At 45.9% G+C, this 20,910-nt stretch overlaps 1 protein-coding gene across 2 annotated transcripts in view; it reads left to right on the forward strand.

The window, feature by feature from the left end:
* SLC5A11 (solute carrier family 5 member 11) overlaps positions 1-20,910 on the forward strand; it is a gene marked incomplete at both ends in the record, with an annotated part of 57,198 nt that overhangs the window by 35,279 nt on the left and 1,009 nt on the right. For both annotated transcript variants that reach the window (XM_079945416.1, XM_079945417.1), the window contains 8 exons: positions 2,499-2,579; positions 6,147-6,352; positions 10,499-10,634; positions 16,723-16,830; positions 17,171-17,321; positions 18,896-19,064; positions 19,461-19,676; positions 20,357-20,525. In XM_079945416.1, the coding sequence (XP_079801542.1) occupies positions 2,499-2,579; positions 6,147-6,352; positions 10,499-10,634; positions 16,723-16,830; positions 17,171-17,321; positions 18,896-19,064; positions 19,461-19,676; positions 20,357-20,525 (1,236 nt within the window). The remainder of the gene's footprint in view (positions 1-2,498; positions 2,580-6,146; positions 6,353-10,498; positions 10,635-16,722; positions 16,831-17,170; positions 17,322-18,895; positions 19,065-19,460; positions 19,677-20,356; positions 20,526-20,910) is intronic.

A 20,910-nucleotide genomic window follows, 5' to 3' on the forward strand; every position in this document is an offset into this window, starting at 1 on the left:
TGATAGAAGGGAGGATTTTAAAAGGTACCGCAAGTGCATAAAGCTATTTTCCATTTATCTCTTCAAGAACTATTCATTAGAACCTACTAGCTGCTGCGCGTGTGTAGTCACACACACTGTACAAAGCTAGACCGTAAACCACTGCAATTCTGCAGCCTGAGGCCGGGGAGCCCCAACTTTCCCCCTCAGACTTGCATCCCAGAAGAGTGGCTGGTGGAGTGCAGCACCTGGACATGTATCTGCTTGTGAATATTCACCTTCTCAACTTCTGTTCCAGTTTCATCCTTCTCTGCCTCCTCTTGGTGTAATTCATTCCACAAATTATCTGTATCTATCTATGTATCACCCACTATATGCCAGGCATCATGCTAGGAAATGGGGCATAGCAGGCAACAAGATAGACAAAATCTTTTTTTTTTTTGGCCGTGCAGCTTGTGGGATCTTAGTTCCCCCACCAGGGATTGAACCCGGGCCCATGGCACTGAAAGCCCCCAGTCCTAACCGCTGGACCACCAGGGAATTCCCATGACAGAAAAAATCTTTACTCCAAAGGAACTTACATTCTAGTGGGGAAGGGGAGACAGACAATGAACAAGGAAGCCAATGAGTGATGTCAGAGTATACTGTTATAACAAGATGGGGAATAATGGTGGGAGGATTCTTTTCCATCCAACGTACAGGCAAGGCCTCTCTAAGGTGATATGTGGACCAGATTTAAATGAGACAGAGGGAAGACTCTGACATGAGAACCCGTGTTGTTTGTTTGAGGAGTAGCAGGGGGGTCAGGGCGGCTGCAGCTGAGCGAGCACATGTGTTGAGGCTGAGTCCTGTCTAGCTGTGGAGGAGGCCACTCATGCAAGCTGGAGTGACAGTGGTGACCCTGGCATCGGCTGTGCTGCAGCCCTGATGGGAGGAGAAAGGAGTGGAGGAAAGGGCAGGCACCGGAGCCTCGAAGGAAATCAGATGAGCCTGGATTTAGTCCCAAATGCCGTGGAACACCACTGGAGGCTCTAGACAGAAGAGTGACCCGTTCTCAGAAATGCAAAAGCCCGCTGATGCAGAAAGATCTGGGCTGAGTTTTCAGCGCTAACAGAAGCCACGTGTCTGGGGCACAGGGAAAGGAAAGGTTTAGTCGCAATTGCCAATCTATCTCTCTGTTTCCTTGTTTGGGGGTGTCTCCCCCATTAGACTAGAAGCTCCGAGGAGACAGGCAGCATGCTTTTGTTTGCCTCTGTATCCCTACCATGTAGAACTAGGTTGGGCGCTCACCAGATGTTTGGTGAGTGATTGAATAAAACACTAGATGCAGTGCCTGGTAAGTGATAAATGCCCAATAAACATTAGTATAGAGACGTGGGTGGGTTTCAGTGGTACCTATCTTCAGGATCTCACCACACTCAGGCTAATTGCCTGAGTGGGGCCAGCAGAGAACTGGGGCCAGATGCTAAGCCAGTTCTCTCTCCATTTGTGAGATGACCCTATTCCTGGGGCAAAGAAGGAGGAATCACAGAACAACACCCACATGAACGTCTGTTTGGTTTTTTTAGTGTACTGTGACTTTACCCATGAGTAAATCTGTTCATGTCAGATAAGTGTCCACTCTCTGTAGGGAAAGAGGAAGGAGAAAAGGATAGGGAAGAGACTGGAAAGATTGTTTTGTCCAGATGCTGATGGATTTGCTACCATGATTGTCATTACAAAGATTTTTCTAGGTGGCAAGACCAATAAGAATCCACTGAGGCCAACCACTGTGACCCTCTTTGGGAAGCCTATTAGACTCTGAATACCTAGTACTCACATCCTCTTTCCAATGTTTAAATAAAGGTCTTCGGAGCTTGGGGACCATGGCCCAAGCATCACTTCCCATGTCAGTTAGAAATTACTGTGTCACTAACCACCTACCCCCCATTAGGGAGTTAATGGTTTATTTCCGCCCACAATTCATTCCATGCGTTGCCTGGGTGGTTCTTCTGCTGGTCTCACCTGGCTCGGTTGAATTATCCTAGTTAGATGGTACCTGGAACAGCTGGGTGGAACAACATGGTCTCACTCAGGTGGCTGCTGGTTAGCTTGGCTGTCAGCTGGGCTTTCCTTCCAGGTGGTCCTCATGCTCCATGAGGCTAGACTGGGCTTCTTAAAGAAGCATAGTGTTCTCGGGGCAACACAAGAACAAGAGCAGGAACTGCAGGCCTCTTGAGGACCAGACTTGGAGCTGCACAACATCACTTCCACCGTATTTATTGGTTAAAGCAAGTCATTCGGCCAAACCATATTTAAGAAGAAGAGAAATCTTCACCTCAACGTGAAACGAGCAGCAAGGCCACATTACTAAATGGGCAGGCACCTGGGAAGGAGATACTGTGGCCATCTTTGCAAACAATCAACACTAGGAACTCTCCCCCGTCAGGTCTTGAAATTCCAAGTTCCCTCTGGCACCCAGAGTAACTCCTCTCCCCCAGAGTACCTGACCCTCACCTCAGTGCTCATCTTCCCACTAGGTGGCCTGGCTGCTGTGATCTACACGGATGCTCTACAGACCCTGATCATGCTTATAGGAGCGCTCACCCTGATGGGCTACAGTAAGTGGGGTGCCAGGGTCATTTGGGTGGATGACAGCACCTCTCTCAAGCACGGACATCTGCTTTCATCACTGTTTCTAACCCAGCTGGGGATTCCTGCTTGAGGCATGGTCATTTTAGCTGGAAGAGAGCTGTGCGTATCATGGAAACTTACTGTTTTGTTTGACTTTTTTTTTTTTTTTTTTTTTGTGGTACGCGGGCCTCTCACTGTTGTGACCTCTCCTGTTGCGGAGCACAGGCTCTGGACACGCAGGCTCAGCGGCCATGGCTCACGGGCCCAGCCGCTCCGCGGCATGTGGGATCCTCCCGGACCGGGGCACGATCCCATGTCGCCTGCATCGGCAGGCGGACTCTCAACCACTGCGCCACCAGGGAAGCCCGGAAACTTACTGTTTTTTAAGGAAAAGTTAATAGATCCTCCTATGTTGACATGGATAAATAATTAAATAATCAAATAAAAGGGGGCAAAAGGAAAACTCTTCCTTACAGGAGAATTCCAATTACTAAATGAAGACAGACTGAGGGAAATAGAATATCACTATTAGAACACCACAGTCATAATTGCTATAGACAAGATCCAATGATAAATGCTGAAGTCAGCGCATGAAAGTTTATGAAGAAATAAGATATTTGCTTGGTCTCAAAGTATCACGTCCAAAATATTTATTAATTACAAAGGGCAATATAGCCACTTTACAGTGGAGAAACATGGCACGTGCCACTGTAACTAAGCGATCAAGGCATATTAACTGATATTACAGTAATCAGACGTACCAGTATGTAGCTCCTGATATGGTACACTGAGAAGGACACAGCATCACCTCTGTGCCATTCTTGCCAAAATATATAACCTCAACTTCATCGTAAATAAACATCAGGCAAACCCAAATTGAGGACATTTTACACACTACAATGACCAGTATTCTTCAAAAGTATCAAGGACATGAAAAATAAGGAAAGACTGAGCAACTACAGAGAAAGGAGGAAACATAAATAAACACAGTGTGGGATCCTGGATTGGATCCCAGAAGAGAAAAAGAACATTAGTGGTGCAAATTGAACAGCCCATACTGTAGTTAATAGTAAGGCACCAATGTTAATTTCTTAGTTTCTGTAACTGTACTTGGCTTATGTAAGACAGTGACACTAGGAGAAGGTGTATGGGAACTCTCTGTACTACTTATACAACTCTTCTGTATGTCTATAATTATCTCAAAATTAAAAGTTCATAAATGAATACCTATTAAAACACTAGTGATCCAGATGTTTTATCATTTAATGCTCATAACAACCCAATGATACCAGTATTATTTTTACCCCTTTTGTTGGATGAGAAAATTAAGGCACCAACTGTTAGCGCAAGGTCACAAGGTTAGAATTCAAAGCCAGGAATTAAACCCAGTCAGACTGACTTCAGATCTCATACCCCTCCTTCCCCATCACACTCCCTGGTGATAATAGTGGGGAGATAATGTGGTAGTAACTTTTGTGGGAAGAGTCTAAGAGCAGGAGTCAAAGAGTATAGGCAGGAATTTTTACCTTAACATTGTGCCTTCCTGCCTGCCGATGCAGGTTACGCGGGTTCGTGCCCCGGTCCGGGAAGATCCCACATGCCGTGGAGCAGCTGGGCCCGTGAACCATGGCTGCTGAGCCTGCGCGTCCGGATCCTGTGCTCCGCAACAGGAGAGGCCACAACAGTGAGAGGCCCACATACCGCAAAAAAAAAACCCAAAAAACAAACAAACAAAAAAAAAAACAAGAGAAACTGAAAAACTGACCTAAATGGAGTTTATTAAAGTGACTGAAATCAAGATCCCCCACTTTCCTTTATACCAAAAGGATTCCAAATTTCATTTGGTACCCTGATGTCTCCTACATGGGTGCTACTCAGACTGTGGTCCAGGGACCAGCAGCATCAGTGTCAACTGGGAGCCCATTAGAAGGGCAGAATCCCGGGCACCACTGCAGACTTGCTGAATCAGGATATGCTTTTTAATGGTTCCCAGGTGATTCGTGTGTACATTAAAGTTTACGATGCTCTGCCTACTTTATTTTCACCCATCCTGGGGTGATTCTTTTCTCAGCCTTTCTACCTGCTATTATCTATATGTATGTGCTTTACACACTCAGATGGGCAGGTCCAATTATTATTATTATTATTTTTTGCGGTACGCGGGTCTCTCACAGCTGTGGCCTCTCCCGTTGCGGAGCGCAGGCTCCGGACGCGCAGGCTCAGCGGCCATGGCTCATGGGCCCAGGCGCTCCGCGGCATGTGGGATCTTCCCGGACGGGGAAATGAACCTGCGTCCCCTGCATCGGCAGGCGGACTCTCAACCACTGCGCCACCAGGGAAGCCCAGGTCCAATTATTAATAAAACCTCCCTCCCTCCCACTACCACAAAATAATTTTTCAGGGAAAAATAAAAAGCATGACAAAAATTTATCATCACAATATTTTTCCCCCAGTAGCCACTGTTCACCACAACCTTCAGCAAAGATAAGCCAGGCTGCAGATTACATATCATTCCTAACTCAAGTGGTAACACCAACCCCTTCTCTTCCATACCAAAAAACAAAGAAACAAACAAAAAACCAAAAATAAAACACAAGAAAAAAACAAAACAACAACAAAAAGACAAACACAACCTTCCAGAACGTAATCCGGTGAGAGCAATGTTCTTTGGGGATAACCTTGAATCTGTTCAATTAATGAAGAGAAGCAAATTATCTGCAGATTGCAGTGCTTTATTGTTTTTTAAGGACAACACACGTTTGTGTCAGGTGCTGTGCATTTTATGTGTATTATCTCACTGTCTTTCTCCAGCCCTATGAGGTTGGTGCTACATTATCCCCACCTGCAGATGAGGAAACCGAATCCAGACAGGGAAGCGACTTGCTCAAGGCCATAGGTTACTTGGACCACTCTTGTGATACCATGAATTGAGAGTAGCTGAGAAGAAGTTCAGAGGTGAAAGAATGTTTCCTTAAGGCAGGCTTTCTTAACCTGGACAGAATTCACAGGTTTTGTGAATCTTGGATGGGAAAGAAATTCATCTCTATTTTCATATTAGCATCTTTCAATGATTCGTGTAGGCAGCAAACCACAGGAAGATTTGCAATATCTGTGACTTTGATACCAAAATACACCCCCCGAGGTTTTTATCCAAATGTTTTTACAGTTGCTTCTGATGTATTGAAACACTGTGTCCATGGTTATTTTAAAGCTAAATTGTTATTTGACCCACTGTGGGGTCTTTCTACTTAATGGAGCAAAGAAATAAATTACTACGTCAGAGTTTTTATGGTTTGATGGGTGCCTTCAACATATTTGGTTTTCTTTACAATCTATGTATTGTGTATTGTATATTTAGGAATATTATTCTGAGAAGCAATCCATAGTCAATACCAAAGGCATGAAAAAAAAAAAGGCGAAGAACCTTTAGGTCAACTAACTTTCCTTGGTATCTCTGTTCTAAGTAGGATTTCACCAATCTCCAACCATCCCCTCATGAGTTGCTGTGGATCAGTCTGAGTTCCTGGCAAATTTGGGTTTCCTCTGAATACTAGGTTTCGCTGCAGTCGGCGGGTTGGAAGGCCTGGAAGAGAAATACTTCTTGGCTGTGGCCAGCAACCGGAGTGGGAACAGCAGCTGCGGGCTGCCCCGGGAAGATGCCTTCCATATTTTCCGAGACCCACTGACATCTGATCTCCCGTGGCCTGGGATCCTATTTGGAATGTCCATCCCGTCCCTCTGGTACTGGTGCACCGATCAGGTACAGGGCAGCAGGCTGAGAAAGCTGCTCTCGGGGACGCTTCCTTCCTTGGAGTATCTGGAGGCTGGGTTCTTTTCTCCCGCTATCTGTTCTCTTATTTGCGTTTCTCCCCAAACATCCTTGAGAACTTCTTTCTCTCTACTGCTCTACGTGTTATCTTCTTATTCTTACTCATGTCGCAGAAAATCCAAAGCTACTGATATTTGCAAAGGGGAAAGCTTGATACATCCTGCTGGATGTCTGGAAGGATCCAGTAAGCAAGAGAGATGAAACATTTTAAAGAGATGTTAAAACTGGTATTGGTATTATTTGCTCCACAAATACTCACTAGGTGTGCTCTATGTGCCAGCCACTTGGAAATCACAAGTAAACAAATCAAACAGGCTCTCGGAGCTCACCTTCTTCTGGTGGAGGTAGACAGGAAATAAATAAATTACGGGGAACGTTAAAAGGTGATAACTGTCATTAAAAAAAAAACAAACAAGCAGAGGCGGGGGTGGTGGAAATGGAGGGTGTGGGAGTATCATCTAAAATAGAGTGATTAGGGGAGTCATGGTTGAGAAGTGACCTCTGAGCTAAGGAGAGTGAGTGGGCTCTGGTGATTGTTGGGGAGGAGAGTTTTAGGCAGAGGGACCCGCCAAAGCAAAGCCCTTAAAGCAAATATATAACTGGTGTGAAGAAAGAAATGAGAAAAGCAAAAGGCACTGTGGTGTGTATAATAAGCCCTTTTGTGTTAAAAGGTGTGTGGGGGGGATAGAATCCATATTTGCATTTGCTTGTATGTGCTGAAGGAAACTCCGGATGGATGTATATAAAACTAAGAGCAGTTACCTGTGGGCAGGGAGGTGGGCAGATGTGCCAGGGTGGATGGAAGCCATTTCACTGCACACCTGTTTATACTTTCTCAGGTTTCAAACCCTGTGAATATATCATCTGTTGAAATGGCTTTTTCCATTACATTAATGATCAGAGATCTGTGTGCCATTTTGGAAGCCCTATTTCATATTCAGGGCTGATGAGACTTTAAATAAAATAATGATCGTGGAGTCGGACCACTGAATTGATGGAGGGGACACTGCAGAGAGTGAATCCAGGTCACCCCAAGGGTCAGAACTCCTGAGTGAAGAGCTAGAAACCAAGAGCTAGAGATGGGTGCAATAGTGCCCCTTTAAGAGAGAGCACCCCTCCTCTTCCTTAGCAAATCTCAGGCTGGAGAGACCCTGGGAGACAGCTCAGACTGAGGCTAACAGCCTGGGCTTTAACCTTAACAGACCTGGAATCAAGTTCAGGTGGCATAACCTTGGGACACCGTCTAAGATCTCTGAGCCTCTGTTTCCTCATTAGCAGGGTTACTAATAATTGTGAAAAAGGGGAGCATTAGGTATTTGCTCATAGTCTTTTTTGTTGCAGGCGCGTTTAATAAACTGTTTAAAACATTTACATTTTTGCTTTTTTTTTTTTTTTTTTTTTTTTTGCGGTACATGGGCCTCTCACTGTTGTGGCCTCTCCCGTTGCGGAGCACAGGCTCCGGATGTGCAGGCTCAGCAGTCCATGGCTCACGGGCCCAGCCACCCCGCGGCATGTGGGATCCTCCCGGACCGGGGCACGAACCCACGTCCCCTGCATTGGCAGGCAGACTCTCAACCGCTGCGCCACCAGGGAAGCCCTTTGCTATGGTTTTATGCTACTGCTCTTGACATGGCTCAACAGCTTATATTTATTAATCCATACAAATATTTCCTCGAGATGCCTCACACCCTTACTAGCTGGGATTCCAGTGTGCAGCCCTTGAAGCCCACCTCCAACCCACCTCGCATTGTTCAAGAGCCTGGGGACTTAATTAATCCGGGATGACTTGACCTTCTTCCAAAGGGCAGGCAGGGCCAGAGGGGCCAGAAACCCAAGCCCTCCTTGGACCCCATGACTTCTGGTTTTGCGGCTGCTGAGCTGAATTCTGTTGAGTCCAAAGACTGTGTTAGTCCCTTGGGCTGGTGCTGCCCTAGTAGCTCATTTCAGAGCAGGAGAAAGACAAAGCAGCATTCGCTGTTCACTGATGGGGGGCGTGTTCCTAATCCTCCTGGGCAGAGACGGAAGAGGTAAATCGCAATCGATAATCGTAACGACACAAACATTGATTGATGCTGGACCATCTACCAGTAACTGATATAAGCATTTCCTATATGTTAACGCATTGATTTTCATAACATTCCTATGAGTCATGCTCCATTACTTGGGCCCGGGGGTTGCCGTACAGGGCGACACCCTCTTCCCAGGGCTTGTGGGGTTTTGAGCAGCACAAGTCTCTTAAAACTTACTCAGCTGGAGGCTCCGCTTCATGGGAATAAAAGCCAGCATTCTTCTCAGTCACAGCTTTGGATCTCCTGTCGAAAGGGCTTGGTTTTCCAAAGCTCTAAATTCTTTCCTCTCTGCTTCCAGATGGACCGACAAGGACTGAAGCTTGCATGCCTCTTTTTGGCACCTTTATGAAGCAGTAAAAAGTATTCTATGGTTGCTGTACCGTTCCATGTAACTATCACGTTGTTAAGTGTTCTAGAAAGCCCAGTAGGTGTGTGTTTGGAGTCCTGAGAAATGACAGGGAACAAACAGCTGACTTCCCAGCTCTGGATAGAGGGATCCTCACTGCTCCTTCACCTTTCCTCATAGAAGCTGACGCCACGTTTAGAGTCTTTCACTGACAACATCCAAACCAATAATAATAATCTGTGCAGGTGAGGGTACACTTGGTTGCAAGTCACAGAAAAAAAAATCAAATTTAAACCAGCTTAGGAAAAGGGTAGGGGATTTATTAGCTCATGGAATACGAACGGCAGGAAGCTGAACTAGCCTTCAGAAAGTGCTGGAACTTTTTCTGGTTTCTTTCTCCATTGTCTTTCTCTCTTACCTGCTGACTTCATGGTCTCTCACTGCAGACCAACTGCAAAGAGACTGACAACTCTCCAAGTCCCAAATCCAAATACCCTGTGTAAGGGCTCTGATTGGCCAGGGGTGGGTCAGGTGCCTCCCCCTGGATCAGGCAGATTCCGTACCCACGATGACAGGGTAGCCTTGTGGAGAGGGAATGGGTTTCAAAAGAAGCAGCAGGACGCTCTAGGAAGCCTATGCCATTGATGAACATTGTTTTAAAAAATGGGAAGAATTCCCACTTTGTCCTGCTCACCACAGCACCATAATGGTAATGGCATTTCACTCCTCTTGTCCACAGTTCACTGAACCAACTCATAAAAGCTCTAGTAACTCACCAAGGCCTCTGCAACTTCTCCAGATGCTTCAAGATCCAAAGCCTAAGGAAACAGTAGAGAAAGTTCTGAGTTCATGTAGATTCAATCTGAAGCCTGGAGCAGGATTTTGGGGGACCAGTCTTCTACTCAGAAGACACTCTAGAACATGTCATTCCCTTTGAGTGGATAAATCGTTTAAGTTACTCGATATTGGTATATATTGCAAAATCATCACCAAAATAAATCTAGTTAATATTCATCACCATACAGTTATTGATACAATTTTTTTTCTTGTGATGAGACTTTTTTTGTGTGTGATGAGAACTTTTAAGATCTATTCTCTTAGCAACTTAAAAATATGCAATCCAGTATTATTAACTATAGTCACCATGCTGTACGCTACATCCCTAGGACTTATTTATTTTATAACTGAAATTTATACTTTTTGATCCCCTTCATCCATTTTGCCCACCCGCCACCCTTTGTCTCTGGCAACCACCAATCTGTTCTAAGTGGATAAATCTTAACAAGACCTACCTTATGCCACCCAACAGAGAAGGGGGTTAGGATAAGACCTAGGCACACCGTATGCAGTAACTACAAGTCCAGACATGCCAATCCTGTTGGTAGCAATATCTCAGAGCCTCTCTTTCTCTTAACTCATCACTCCTAACAAAGTATTTGCATTACTCTTCTATCCTCCTTCCCGTTCTTGATTTCTCTGCCTTGGTATAGCTACCCCAACTGGACCACTGGATCACAGGGATTGAGAATAGGAGAGATGTTTCCTTAGAGAAGGCAGGCAAACCGAGCTCCTGGGTCTACTATGCCTACAAAGAAGCCATGCGCACCTAGTTGGCCTTAAGAGAAATCTATCTCAACTTCCAACCACACCGCTGTTTTCCAGGTGATTGTTCAGCGGACTCTGGCTGCCAAGAACCTGTCCCACGCCAAAGGAGGCTCTCTGATGGCCGCATACCTGAAGGTCCTGCCCCTTTTCATCATGGTGTTCCCTGGTATGGTCAGCCGTGTCCTCTTTCCAGGTAAGAAGACAGTTGGGAGGAGAGGTTGTCTGTGAGTCTCAGACCCTGTGAAGTGTTCTGAACATCTTACTGACTGCGCCTCAAGAATGCAGCTGGAGTCCCTTCCTGGTGATTCAGCTGAGGTGTCTCCATCCCGGCAACTACTGACTCAGTGCTGTTTCCCAACATTGGTTCAATGAGGACGTCCTATTAATGTCTCAGGCCAAATCAAACGGAGACCTATCTGGGGCCTCGCCTCAACTATATATTTTCTGAAACCACAAACTAGGCTAAAATCTCATGGTTCCAGATGTCAGCTCCCTGAAACCTCATGAGAGGGCTCCCCTCACACTGCAACGTTTGAACCCAGTGGTTTGGCAACTTCGGCCCAATAGAACCCTTTGGGGGTTCCTTTTCTTAACAAAATCAGGGATATCAAAACCTCTAGAGTATCTGTCTTAGCTTTTTTCTTTTTTTTTAAACTTGGTAGAGGGATGAGGTTGGCAGCATGGGGATTAAACAGGACTAGGGGTGGGGGATGTTATTGGGAGTCGCTGTGATGTCAGGAGCTGGTGATCTGTGTGGAAGAACGCTCCTTTCTGCCTCATTAAGTTTAACCCTGTATTGACCCAAGCTGTTATTAACTCAAACGGGCAGAAATCTCCCTCCCCTATGCCTTATCTTACATGACGTTGCAGAAGTAAAGGAAGGGTTAGGATGAAATGGTTAGTCCAGAAGTTTTTTGTTTTTGTTTAAATTAATTAATTTATTTATTTATTTTTGGCTGTGTTGGGTCTTCGTTCCTGTGCGAGGGCTTTCTCTAGTTGCTGCAAGCGGGGGCCACTCTTCATCGCGGTGCGCGGGCCTCTCACTATCGCGGCCTCTACTTGTTGCGGAGCACAGGCTCCAGACGCGCAGGCTCAGTAGTTGTGGCTCACAGGCCTAGTTGCTCCGCAGCATGTGGGATCCTCCCAGACCAGGGCTCGAACCCGTGTCCCCTGCATTAGCAGTCAGACTCTCAACCACTGCGCCACCAGGGAAGCCCCAGTCCAGAAGTTTTGTCAAAATAATTTAGAACTATGGATTAGGTGGAAGGACTTGGGGAAGAGAAAGGATGGGGAGCCGTCCGTGGTGCCAGATGCTGGGATTGCGCTTCTCCAGCCCTGATGGATGACGAACCCAGAGCCATCGGTCCTCTTTCCAGGGAAGCAGCACAAGGCTTGAAAAATCCCAGATGAGGATAAGAACTGGGATCTTGGTTTTATGGCGACTTGATGGAAAATATACAGCTAAGGGGAAGGCGACATATGAACAAAGAAAGTGGCTTAAAGCAACCAACATTCATTGTGCTAAGGGCCAGTCCCCGTGTGAGGAGCTTTGCAGTAGAGTGGGGCGGTTATGAATATGAACACTGATCTGAAATGCCTTGCCTGAACCTTGGCTCTGACACTTCCTGGCTCCTGTGACCTTGAATAAGTCACTTAATTTCTGTTAAGTGCGTCTGTTTCCTCACTTGTAAAATGGGGATAATATTTCCTAAGGCTTAAAACAATCCCTGGCACGTGGTAAACACTATAGAAGTGTTCACTTTTATTATTCTATACATGTTTTATCTCATTGATTCCTCAAAAGGACCTTATGAGATAGGTACTATTGTTATTTTCATTTATAGATAAAGAAATCAGGGAATTCCCTGGCAGTCCAGTGGTTAGGACTCCACACTGGCACTGCTGAGGGTGTGGGTTCAATCTCTGGTCGGGGAGCTCAGATCCTGCAATCCGCATGGCCAAAAGAAAGGAAGAAATTAAAGCTCAGAGAAATTAATTGATTCACTCATTTATTCTTCTTCCATGGATTCAACAAATATTTTGAAAGCCAATTATCTGCCAGGCCTTTTTCTAGAAGGGCCTGGGGATGCATAAGGGAACAAGACATACAGTATCCCTGCTGTTGGGGGGGATTACGTTTTAGTGGTGAAGGAGACAAAAAATACGTAAGTGAGCTATTCATTGATTGTGCTAAGTGCTGTGAGGAAAATGCATAGGGAAACATCACAGGGAATGCTGGGCAGGGGCTCCTATGACAGGGTTTTCAGGGAAGGCCTCTGTGAAGAGGCAACAGGTTATTCATGTGGATGGTTTGAAAATATAAGTTAGAGCGGAGCCAACCAGATGAATGATGGATTGGATGAAGCTGTTAAGGAAAAAAGAGGACTCTAGATCACTCCTAGGTTAGGGGACTTGCTGGAAGTTACTTGGCTAGGGCTGGGTAAGCCAAGATTTAAATCCAGGGGCATTTGCCTCCAAAACCTGACTCTTAATCATGTTACTGTCTCTCTCAGGAAATCACATCAATACTTAGGACCAGTATCAGGATGATCAATAACAAGACCCTGACCCTCACTCTTAGCAGTCAGCCAGTCAATAACGGTTGTTAAGTGAAACATAATGCCACATTCCATGCCCCTAGGGAGTTTATAACGTAACAGATGAGTCTGGTACTCGTGAAAAAGTAAGAGAAAATTGATATCAAAACACTCTAGCATTTGGTACTAGCAATAGTGCGAAAGGAATTTAAGAGAGTGAGGTAGGGTGGAGATGGTGAGCTGGGTGCGGTGCATTTGAAGGTCTTGACTGGAGCTTCTCAAAGTGTGGTTCCCAGTCTAGCAGCATCAGGGCTGCCTTGGAACTTGTTAAAAATGCAAACTTTCAGGTCCCGCCCAAGACCTTTTGAATCCGAATCTCTGGGGGTGGTGCCCGGCAGAAGATTGAGAAGCCCTGGTCTAAAGGGCCAGGTGCCAGGCCAAGCCACTGTTCCTACCCATTTCCACCCTTCTCTCTATCTCAGCTCCATCAGCAACCTGCTGAATCTTCAAATGGGTCCAGCACTGCCTAAAATGATGCTCTGATCCTGAGCTCTCTTGAACGTGGAAAACATCCTCTTCCACTTAGTCCATCCAAGGAATAGCGCCCACTTATAAAGGAACTCTAGTGGAAACCAAGAAAGAAACAAAACAACCCTCAAAACAATGAAACACAAGAGTCTAGAAATGTTCCTGTTTACAAAGCCAATCATCTCCACCTGAGCTTTGGAATAAGCTAAGGTTTTGAATCCTATCCACGATACTAGCTTTATGATTTGGGGATGTTATTAGTCTCTATGGGCCTCAGTTTACTTGTCTCTGAAATAGGTATAATGGCAATATCTTCCCCATGGAGTTGTGAAGATTACATGAGAAGGTGTATGTACAGTGTTTATTTGCAGCATCCGAGTCGTAGTGAACTTCCATGAATGTTGGCATTTGGAAGAAGGAGGTTTGGTGCTGTGTTTGGATTGGACTCTGCTAGAGCCATCCTTTATGTCAAGCATCATAGGATCTGACAAGGGAATCCACTCCATATATGAAATGGTTGATTAATTCACCCAAGACAGGTGAGCTGTTATTAGTGAGTGGTGGGTTAACAATCACAAGGCTGTTGGTTTCATTTATAACTTAGCTGAGCCAACTTGTTTCCCTGTGATGAACATTATTCTTTAGCCTGAACGAACAAACACAATCTTCTGCCCTAAACATGCTTTATAAACTTTGTGTCTGTCATGTGTTTCATGGTTGAAGGTTGCATTCCTAGAAGGTTAAACAAAAACTAGGTCATTAAATGAATGATTTCAGGGGGAGTCTTGCTCCTTCTCGGTGTCCCTTGAAGAGAGGAGCTTTTGGACAACAAGAGTCCAAACCCACAAGATTGGAACATAAGCAAGATCTTTGCCCCACTTGGGAGGCTCCATACCATGTTCTGGCCACAGGAATATAACTATTTTCTAATCTTCTCCTAAACTTCCGCAGACAAGTCATAAACAAGCCAAGAGCTTTGACCTCTCAAAAGCATTTTTCTCAACGAGGTTGTTTCTTCTCAATACTTCCTGTCAAATATCATTTTTGGTCTGCGGTCTTAATTTTGTCTAAGACTGAATCAGAGTTTTGGAGGCATCTACTTTTATTCCATAGCAATTGTTACTTGTATTATGAATTGTGGCCACAGCACCCATTTCCTCTCCCATTGGTGGATGTAAGTGGAGGGAAGGGTCCCAGCTTTGACAAGACATAACAGTGAGTGGAGAAACTTTACAAAGACCAGATAGTCCTTGGGCTTCCTAATGGATGAAGGGGCCTGGTGTGATTTCCATTTCTTAGGTATTATGCTATCTTAAAAAAGCAAATGAAGGATAGAGAATTCCCTGGCAGTCCAGTGGTTAAGATTCCACGCTTCCACTGCAGGGGTCCCAGGTTCAATCCCTGCTTGGGGAACTAAGATCCCACAAGCCACATGGCGTGGCCAAAAAAAACAAACCAGAATCAATAATATTAGGGGAGGGATAAATTAGGGATTTGAGGTTAACAGATACACGCTACTATATATAAAATAAACAACAAGGACCTACTATAGAGCACAGGGAACGATATTCTTTTTATATATTCTTTTTATATATGAATCACTTTGCTGTACACCTGAAACATTGTAAACTTCTATACTATACAACTATACTTCAATAAAAAAATTTTTAATTAAAACAACCCCCAACAATATTAGATTTTAAAGTTATGATGTACTTTAAATGTTTACATTTATTAAATTAACAGTTTTAACACATATAAAAATATAAAGACTAGACATACCACCTCATCTGGAGATACTGTCAAACATCTCTGTTTGAGGCCACTTGTGAATGTGAGGCCTCAGCTACAGGATCATCATGACGTTGATACTGCATCAGAATGGGGGAGGAGATGGGTGTGGGCAGTGAAGGGCTCCAAGCCCACCCCTAAACTGAGGCTCGAGGTCGTTCCCACTTGCCATAGAAGGTGGGACGGAAGGCAGTGTTACTCATCAAAATGAGGAAGAAGGACAGAAGCCTTTGGACTGAGCAGAGGGAGGGTCTAGGAGTTATTTATGGGAATTATTCCTAGATGCAGCTGGCCAAAGAGACTTGAGGATTTATAAGTGGTCCAGCGGGGGTAAGTGGTGTTGTGTTGGCATTGAGCGGGTGGTGAGGAGTGTGGCTCAGCTCAGATATGAGGAAGACAGAAAGTAACAAGAAAGCTATCATTCAAACACACGTGCCAGACCACTGAAACAACCTACACTCTCTTGGCCTTCCTTCTCTGAAATATTGGATTGGATTGAGAGACCTGTTTTGTCTCCGACATGACCTTGCTGGGTGATTATAACCAGGTCCCTTCCCCTCTGTAAAGATTACACTAATAATGAGATAGCTAGTCTCTCTCCAAGAAAAATGTATCGAGCATCTACTCTGCGCCACACACTCATATAATTTTTAAATCTCTTCTTCTGTCTTCCAAGCAGGAGGCCTATGCTTCTAAGCTTGGCGTGTGTTCATCATGACAGAGATGAAGAACTAGAGGTGCCAGGAAGTCCGGATGGATTTACACTAGAAAATCAAAATGCTGTTCAGGAGAGAAAAGAATTGATACAGAAATGGAGAGAGAGGAGGAGAGAGAAATTCAGAGCCTGGTTGGGTTCTTATGAGTCTAAAATGAGGAACAGCTGTTGAACTATGTATACTGTTGAGAAGGAGATGGGGAAAAGAGGAACTTTTAAAATATTTGCCATGGGTCAAGTGAGGGCATTGTCCTTTGCCCTTCCGATGAACTTAGGTAAAGATGTAAATTGCTCGTGTCCTTTTGGGGGGCTTAGGGAGCCTGATGTAGGGCACTGTGCTGAGACTGGCCGTGAGGTGTCTCGGCTTTTTTTGGGTTACAATAGTACAGCTGAAAAGTATTCAGCACTTCCTGTGTCCCAGACTCTGTGCTGAGTGTGTAATGTATATCATTTCATTTAATCCTCACTATAATCTTAGGAGGTAGAGTTCTGTTACTGTCCCCGTTTTGCAGATACGGCAACTGAGGTCCAGAATGGCTAAGTAACAAGGCCGTGGATTATTAAGTCTAGGCTCCTTTTTATTTCACTGGACTGTACGCTTATTTACAGTAGCCCTGTCTCCTGGTGCTGGCCTGCGCCAGGCCGTGTCTGGGCCGGGCCTGGGCCTCTGAGGGTCCGTCTGCTTAGCTCTGGGCTTGTTTCCTCCATAGACCAAGTGGCCTGTGCAGACCCAGAAATCTGCCAGAAGGTCTGTAGCAACCCCGCCGGCTGCTCTGACATCGCGTATCCCAAACTTGTGCTGGAACTCCTGCCTACAGGTAATGGTCCCTTCACCCCTCAGTTGAGTGCCCCCGGGGCACCCAGAAAGGAGGACATTGGCTTGGGCTCTAATCTGAGGAGGGGGGCAAGATGGGAGGGCTGTGGGAAAGAATGGGCTCTGGGCTGAGGAACTAAGCCCCCAGATAAAGCTCCGGCCCTGGCTACGCAGGGGGCTCTGCCCCACCCACGCCTCTGAGTCCCTCCTGTTGGCTCCCACCCCTGAGTTCCGCCTCCTCCGAGTTGAACCTCTCGGGACCAGCTGGCTATGGGCCTGGGAAATGGGGCCAGCGGTGAAGGCAGAAAAAGCCTGAGGCCCAAAGACCTCCCTTCTGCCCCCAGGGCTCCGCGGGCTCATGATGGCTGTGATGGTGGCAGCGCTCATGTCCTCCCTCACCTCCATCTTTAACAGTGCCAGCACCATCTTCACCATGGACCTCTGGAATCATCTCCGGCCTCGGGCATCTGAGAAGGAGCTCATGATTGTTGGCAGGTAAAGTCTTACTGGGCTGGCGCCAGGCAGGGGTGTGAAAAGTCCAGATAACCCAGGGAGGAGAAAGCTGAGCCACCCGGAGGGAAAGTCCAGCCTTCGACTTCTCCAGGCTGTCTCAGCCTCCTCTGATGGCATCAGGGCTCCGTGGATGAGTAAGGCGTTCATTCATTCAAGAGCTATTCAGTGAGCACCTACTACGTGCCAGGTGCCGGGCATAGAGCAGTGAAAAGAAAAGACTCAGTTTTGCCTTGGTGGAGCTAGGAGAAGAAAAGGATAAGTAAACAGGTAGTTATAACCACAGTGAATGTTATGATGGAGGAGCCAGGACACCTAGGGAGTCAGAGGAAAAGTCTTCAACTTGGACTGGGACCTGAGGGGTGAATAGGAGTTAGCCAGGTAAAAGGGAGAAGGGTGTTCTGGGGGTTGGGGGCAAGGTTTCTCTAAAAAGTCTTGTGCAAAGTCCTGATATCTAATGGGGGGGATGAAAATGACCGAAGTGAGTGGCATGTACATTTTATGTAAAATATATGCTAATAAGCATCTTGGGACTCTGCCCCTCAAGAAGGTGTACGTAAGGGCTGTCTCAGCCTTGGGTTAGGGAGAGGTATGACATCAAAAGCATAATCCATTAAAAAAAAAGAAAAAGAAATTAGACTTCATCAAAACCCAAAACATTTTTTCTTCAAAAGACACCATTAAGAAGATGAGACGACAAGCCACAGATCGGGAGAAAATATTTGCAAGCCATATATCTGCCAAAGGACTTGTCATCTAGAATAATCTAAAAAGCAAGATTGTAGTCTAGAAAGTTCCTGCAGGATACCACTACACACCCACTAGAGTGGCTGTAATCAAAAAGGCAGACAGGAAGGCAGAGAAGTTGGAACTCTTGTGCATTGCATGTGGGGATGTAAAATGGTTCAACTGTTCAAAAGCAGTTTGGTATTTTCTTAAAAAGCTAAGTATAAACTTACCATGTGACCCAGCAATTGCATCCCTAGAAATAAAACCATCTGGCTGTACAAAGACTTGTACACAAATGTTCATAGCAGCCTTTTTTACAATAGCCAAAAAGTAGAAACAATCCAAATGTCCACTGATGGGTGGAGGATAAACAATGGTGTACAATGGCGTATCCACTCAATGGAATATTTTTCAACAATAAAAAGGAATGAAATATTGATACATGATATGTGATGAACCTCATGCTAAGACATGCTAAGTGAAAGAAGCCAACTGCAAAAGACCACATATTGTATGATACCATTTACTTGAAACGTCCAGAAAAGGCAAACCTGTAGAGACAGAAGCAGATAAGTGCTTATTTAGGGTGGGAACAGGGATAAGTTGTAAATGGGCATGGGGGGAGTTTCCGGAGTGATGGACGTTCTAAAACTTGATTGTGGTGTAGGTGGCACCACTATAAATTTACTAAAAGTTACTGCATTGCACACTTATAATGGGTGAATCTTATGGCATATAAATTCTACCTCCGAAAAGCTATAAAAAAGAGAGAGAAGCGTTCAGGGGAGATAAAACACTAATGGGGGGGGTCTCTCTCCATCCGGCACCAGGGTGTTTGTGTTGCTGCTGGTATTGGTCTCCATCCTCTGGATCCCTGTGGTCCAGGCCAGCCAGGGCGGCCAACTCTTCATCTACATCCAGTCCATCAGCTCCTACCTGCAGCCTCCCGTGGCTGTGGTCTTCATCATGGGATGTTTCTGGAAGCGGACCAACGAAAAGGTAGCCCTGGATCAGCCCTTCAGCCCATCGGATGGGAGAGCAGGGGACTGGAGAGGGACAGGAGGATATCAGGTGTCATTAGGGAGGATGAGTTCTGTGTGGGAAGATACAGGGAGGGTGTTAGCTGGCTTTTGAAGAAAAGCAACGAGGGTTCTATTTTGATGCATTTTGTCCTTAAACAGGGAAGCTGAATTAACAGGGAATTATATGTCATTGATTAATTCTATGTAAAAGATAAACAGATAAGTATCGCCAGCCCTTTTCGAATTACTGACCCCTGCTGTGACCGTCGCTAGAAAGCCACGCTCTCCGGGGGCTTGCCGAGGCTTCCAGAGGCCTGTGCCGGACGCCCCACAGCCCTGCCCGTGTCTAAGACGGCCTTGCTCTGATTCACAGGGCGCCTTCTTCGGTCTCATCTTGGGCCTTCTCCTAGGCTTGGTTCGTCTGGTCCTGGACTTCATTTACGTGCAGCCTCGGTGTGACCAGCCAGATGAGCGGCCAGCTGTGGTAAAGGATGTCCACTACCTCTACTTCTCCATGATTCTGTCCTCCGTCACCCTGATCACTGTGTCCGTCGTAAGCTGGTTCACAGAGCCGCCCTCCAAGGAGATGGTACTTTTGGGTTTGACACTGTATCCGTTGAGACCCTTCACTGCTAGTGACAGAAAACCCAATTGACTTCAGTGAAGAGGACTGATTGTTCAAAAAGCTGAAAAGTCCAGGGCTGGGTCTTGGGAAGAACTTGATTTCAGGATATTGAAAAGACCATCAGAATTCATCTCTCACCTCTCCTTCTGTTCTCAGGCCCCTTGTGGGCCCAGCAGCTTTTAGGGATACATCCTCTCTTATTCTCATTAAGCAAAAGCATAAGCGTTTTTGTCCCAGCATTTCCAGTGAAGTTCCTGATGCCCGTTGATGGAGTCAGCTCAAGACACATGATCACCCATGAACCAACTTGCTCCCCGTGGCCAGAGACATGGATGAGCTCCATGCTGATCACAGGGTTCCCCCCACACCCACGGGCTAGGGTTAAGCTCTGGGGACTAGAATGAGGAAGGGTGAGATCCCCACTGGAGAATTAGGGCTGTTCAAGAAAGATGGGGGACTGAGTGGGGGAAATGTCCATTGATTCTGAAGAGCGCTGGGAGCTGAAGCTTTCTGGAGGGTGGAGTGAGAGGGCAAGACTGGGAGAGACTCGGGTGTGAAGGCTGAGCTTGGGGTTGGAAGGCGGTGGGAGAAAGGGATGAAAGTCACCGCTCCACCCCATCTCACAGTTCATCTCTGCTCCATAGGTCAGTCGCTTGACCTGGTTTACTCGCCATGACCCCATGGTTCAGAAGGAACAGGTGTCGCCAGCAACTCCCCCGCCTCTTACCCTCTCTCAGAACAGGACACCAGAGGCCAGCAGAACCAACGTTCAGTTCGAGATTGTCCAAGAAAACATGCCCCAAAACCACAGCTGTGAGTTGCTTTGCTCTTCAGTTACAGTAGGAACCTCTAGAAGCATCATATAATTAAGGGGAAATTTTTCTACCAAATCACAAGCCAGAAAATGGGCACACTTGGAATTTTAGCATCGCCTGACTCCCAGGGTCTGGTCCTCCCTCACTCTCTGGCCACTGGAAGGGTTAGTAACTTTCAACAGATGCCTCAGGTGGAAAATTAGAGCCAGTGTTTGTTGAGTGCCTACTGAAACATGGTTCATTTGATCCTCCCAAAACCCCATGTGGTAGGCTGGGGTACTGCTGGCATTCTCTAAATGACTGGTTTTAAAACTGGCAGCTTGCAGGCATATTTTCCTTTAGCTCACCTACTCTTTTAATAAAATGTGAGTTAACATTTAAAA

This window comes from Stenella coeruleoalba (assembly GCF_951394435.1).
Source record: "Stenella coeruleoalba genome assembly, chromosome: 15".
NCBI classification, from domain to species: Eukaryota; Metazoa; Chordata; class Mammalia; order Artiodactyla; family Delphinidae; genus Stenella; species Stenella coeruleoalba.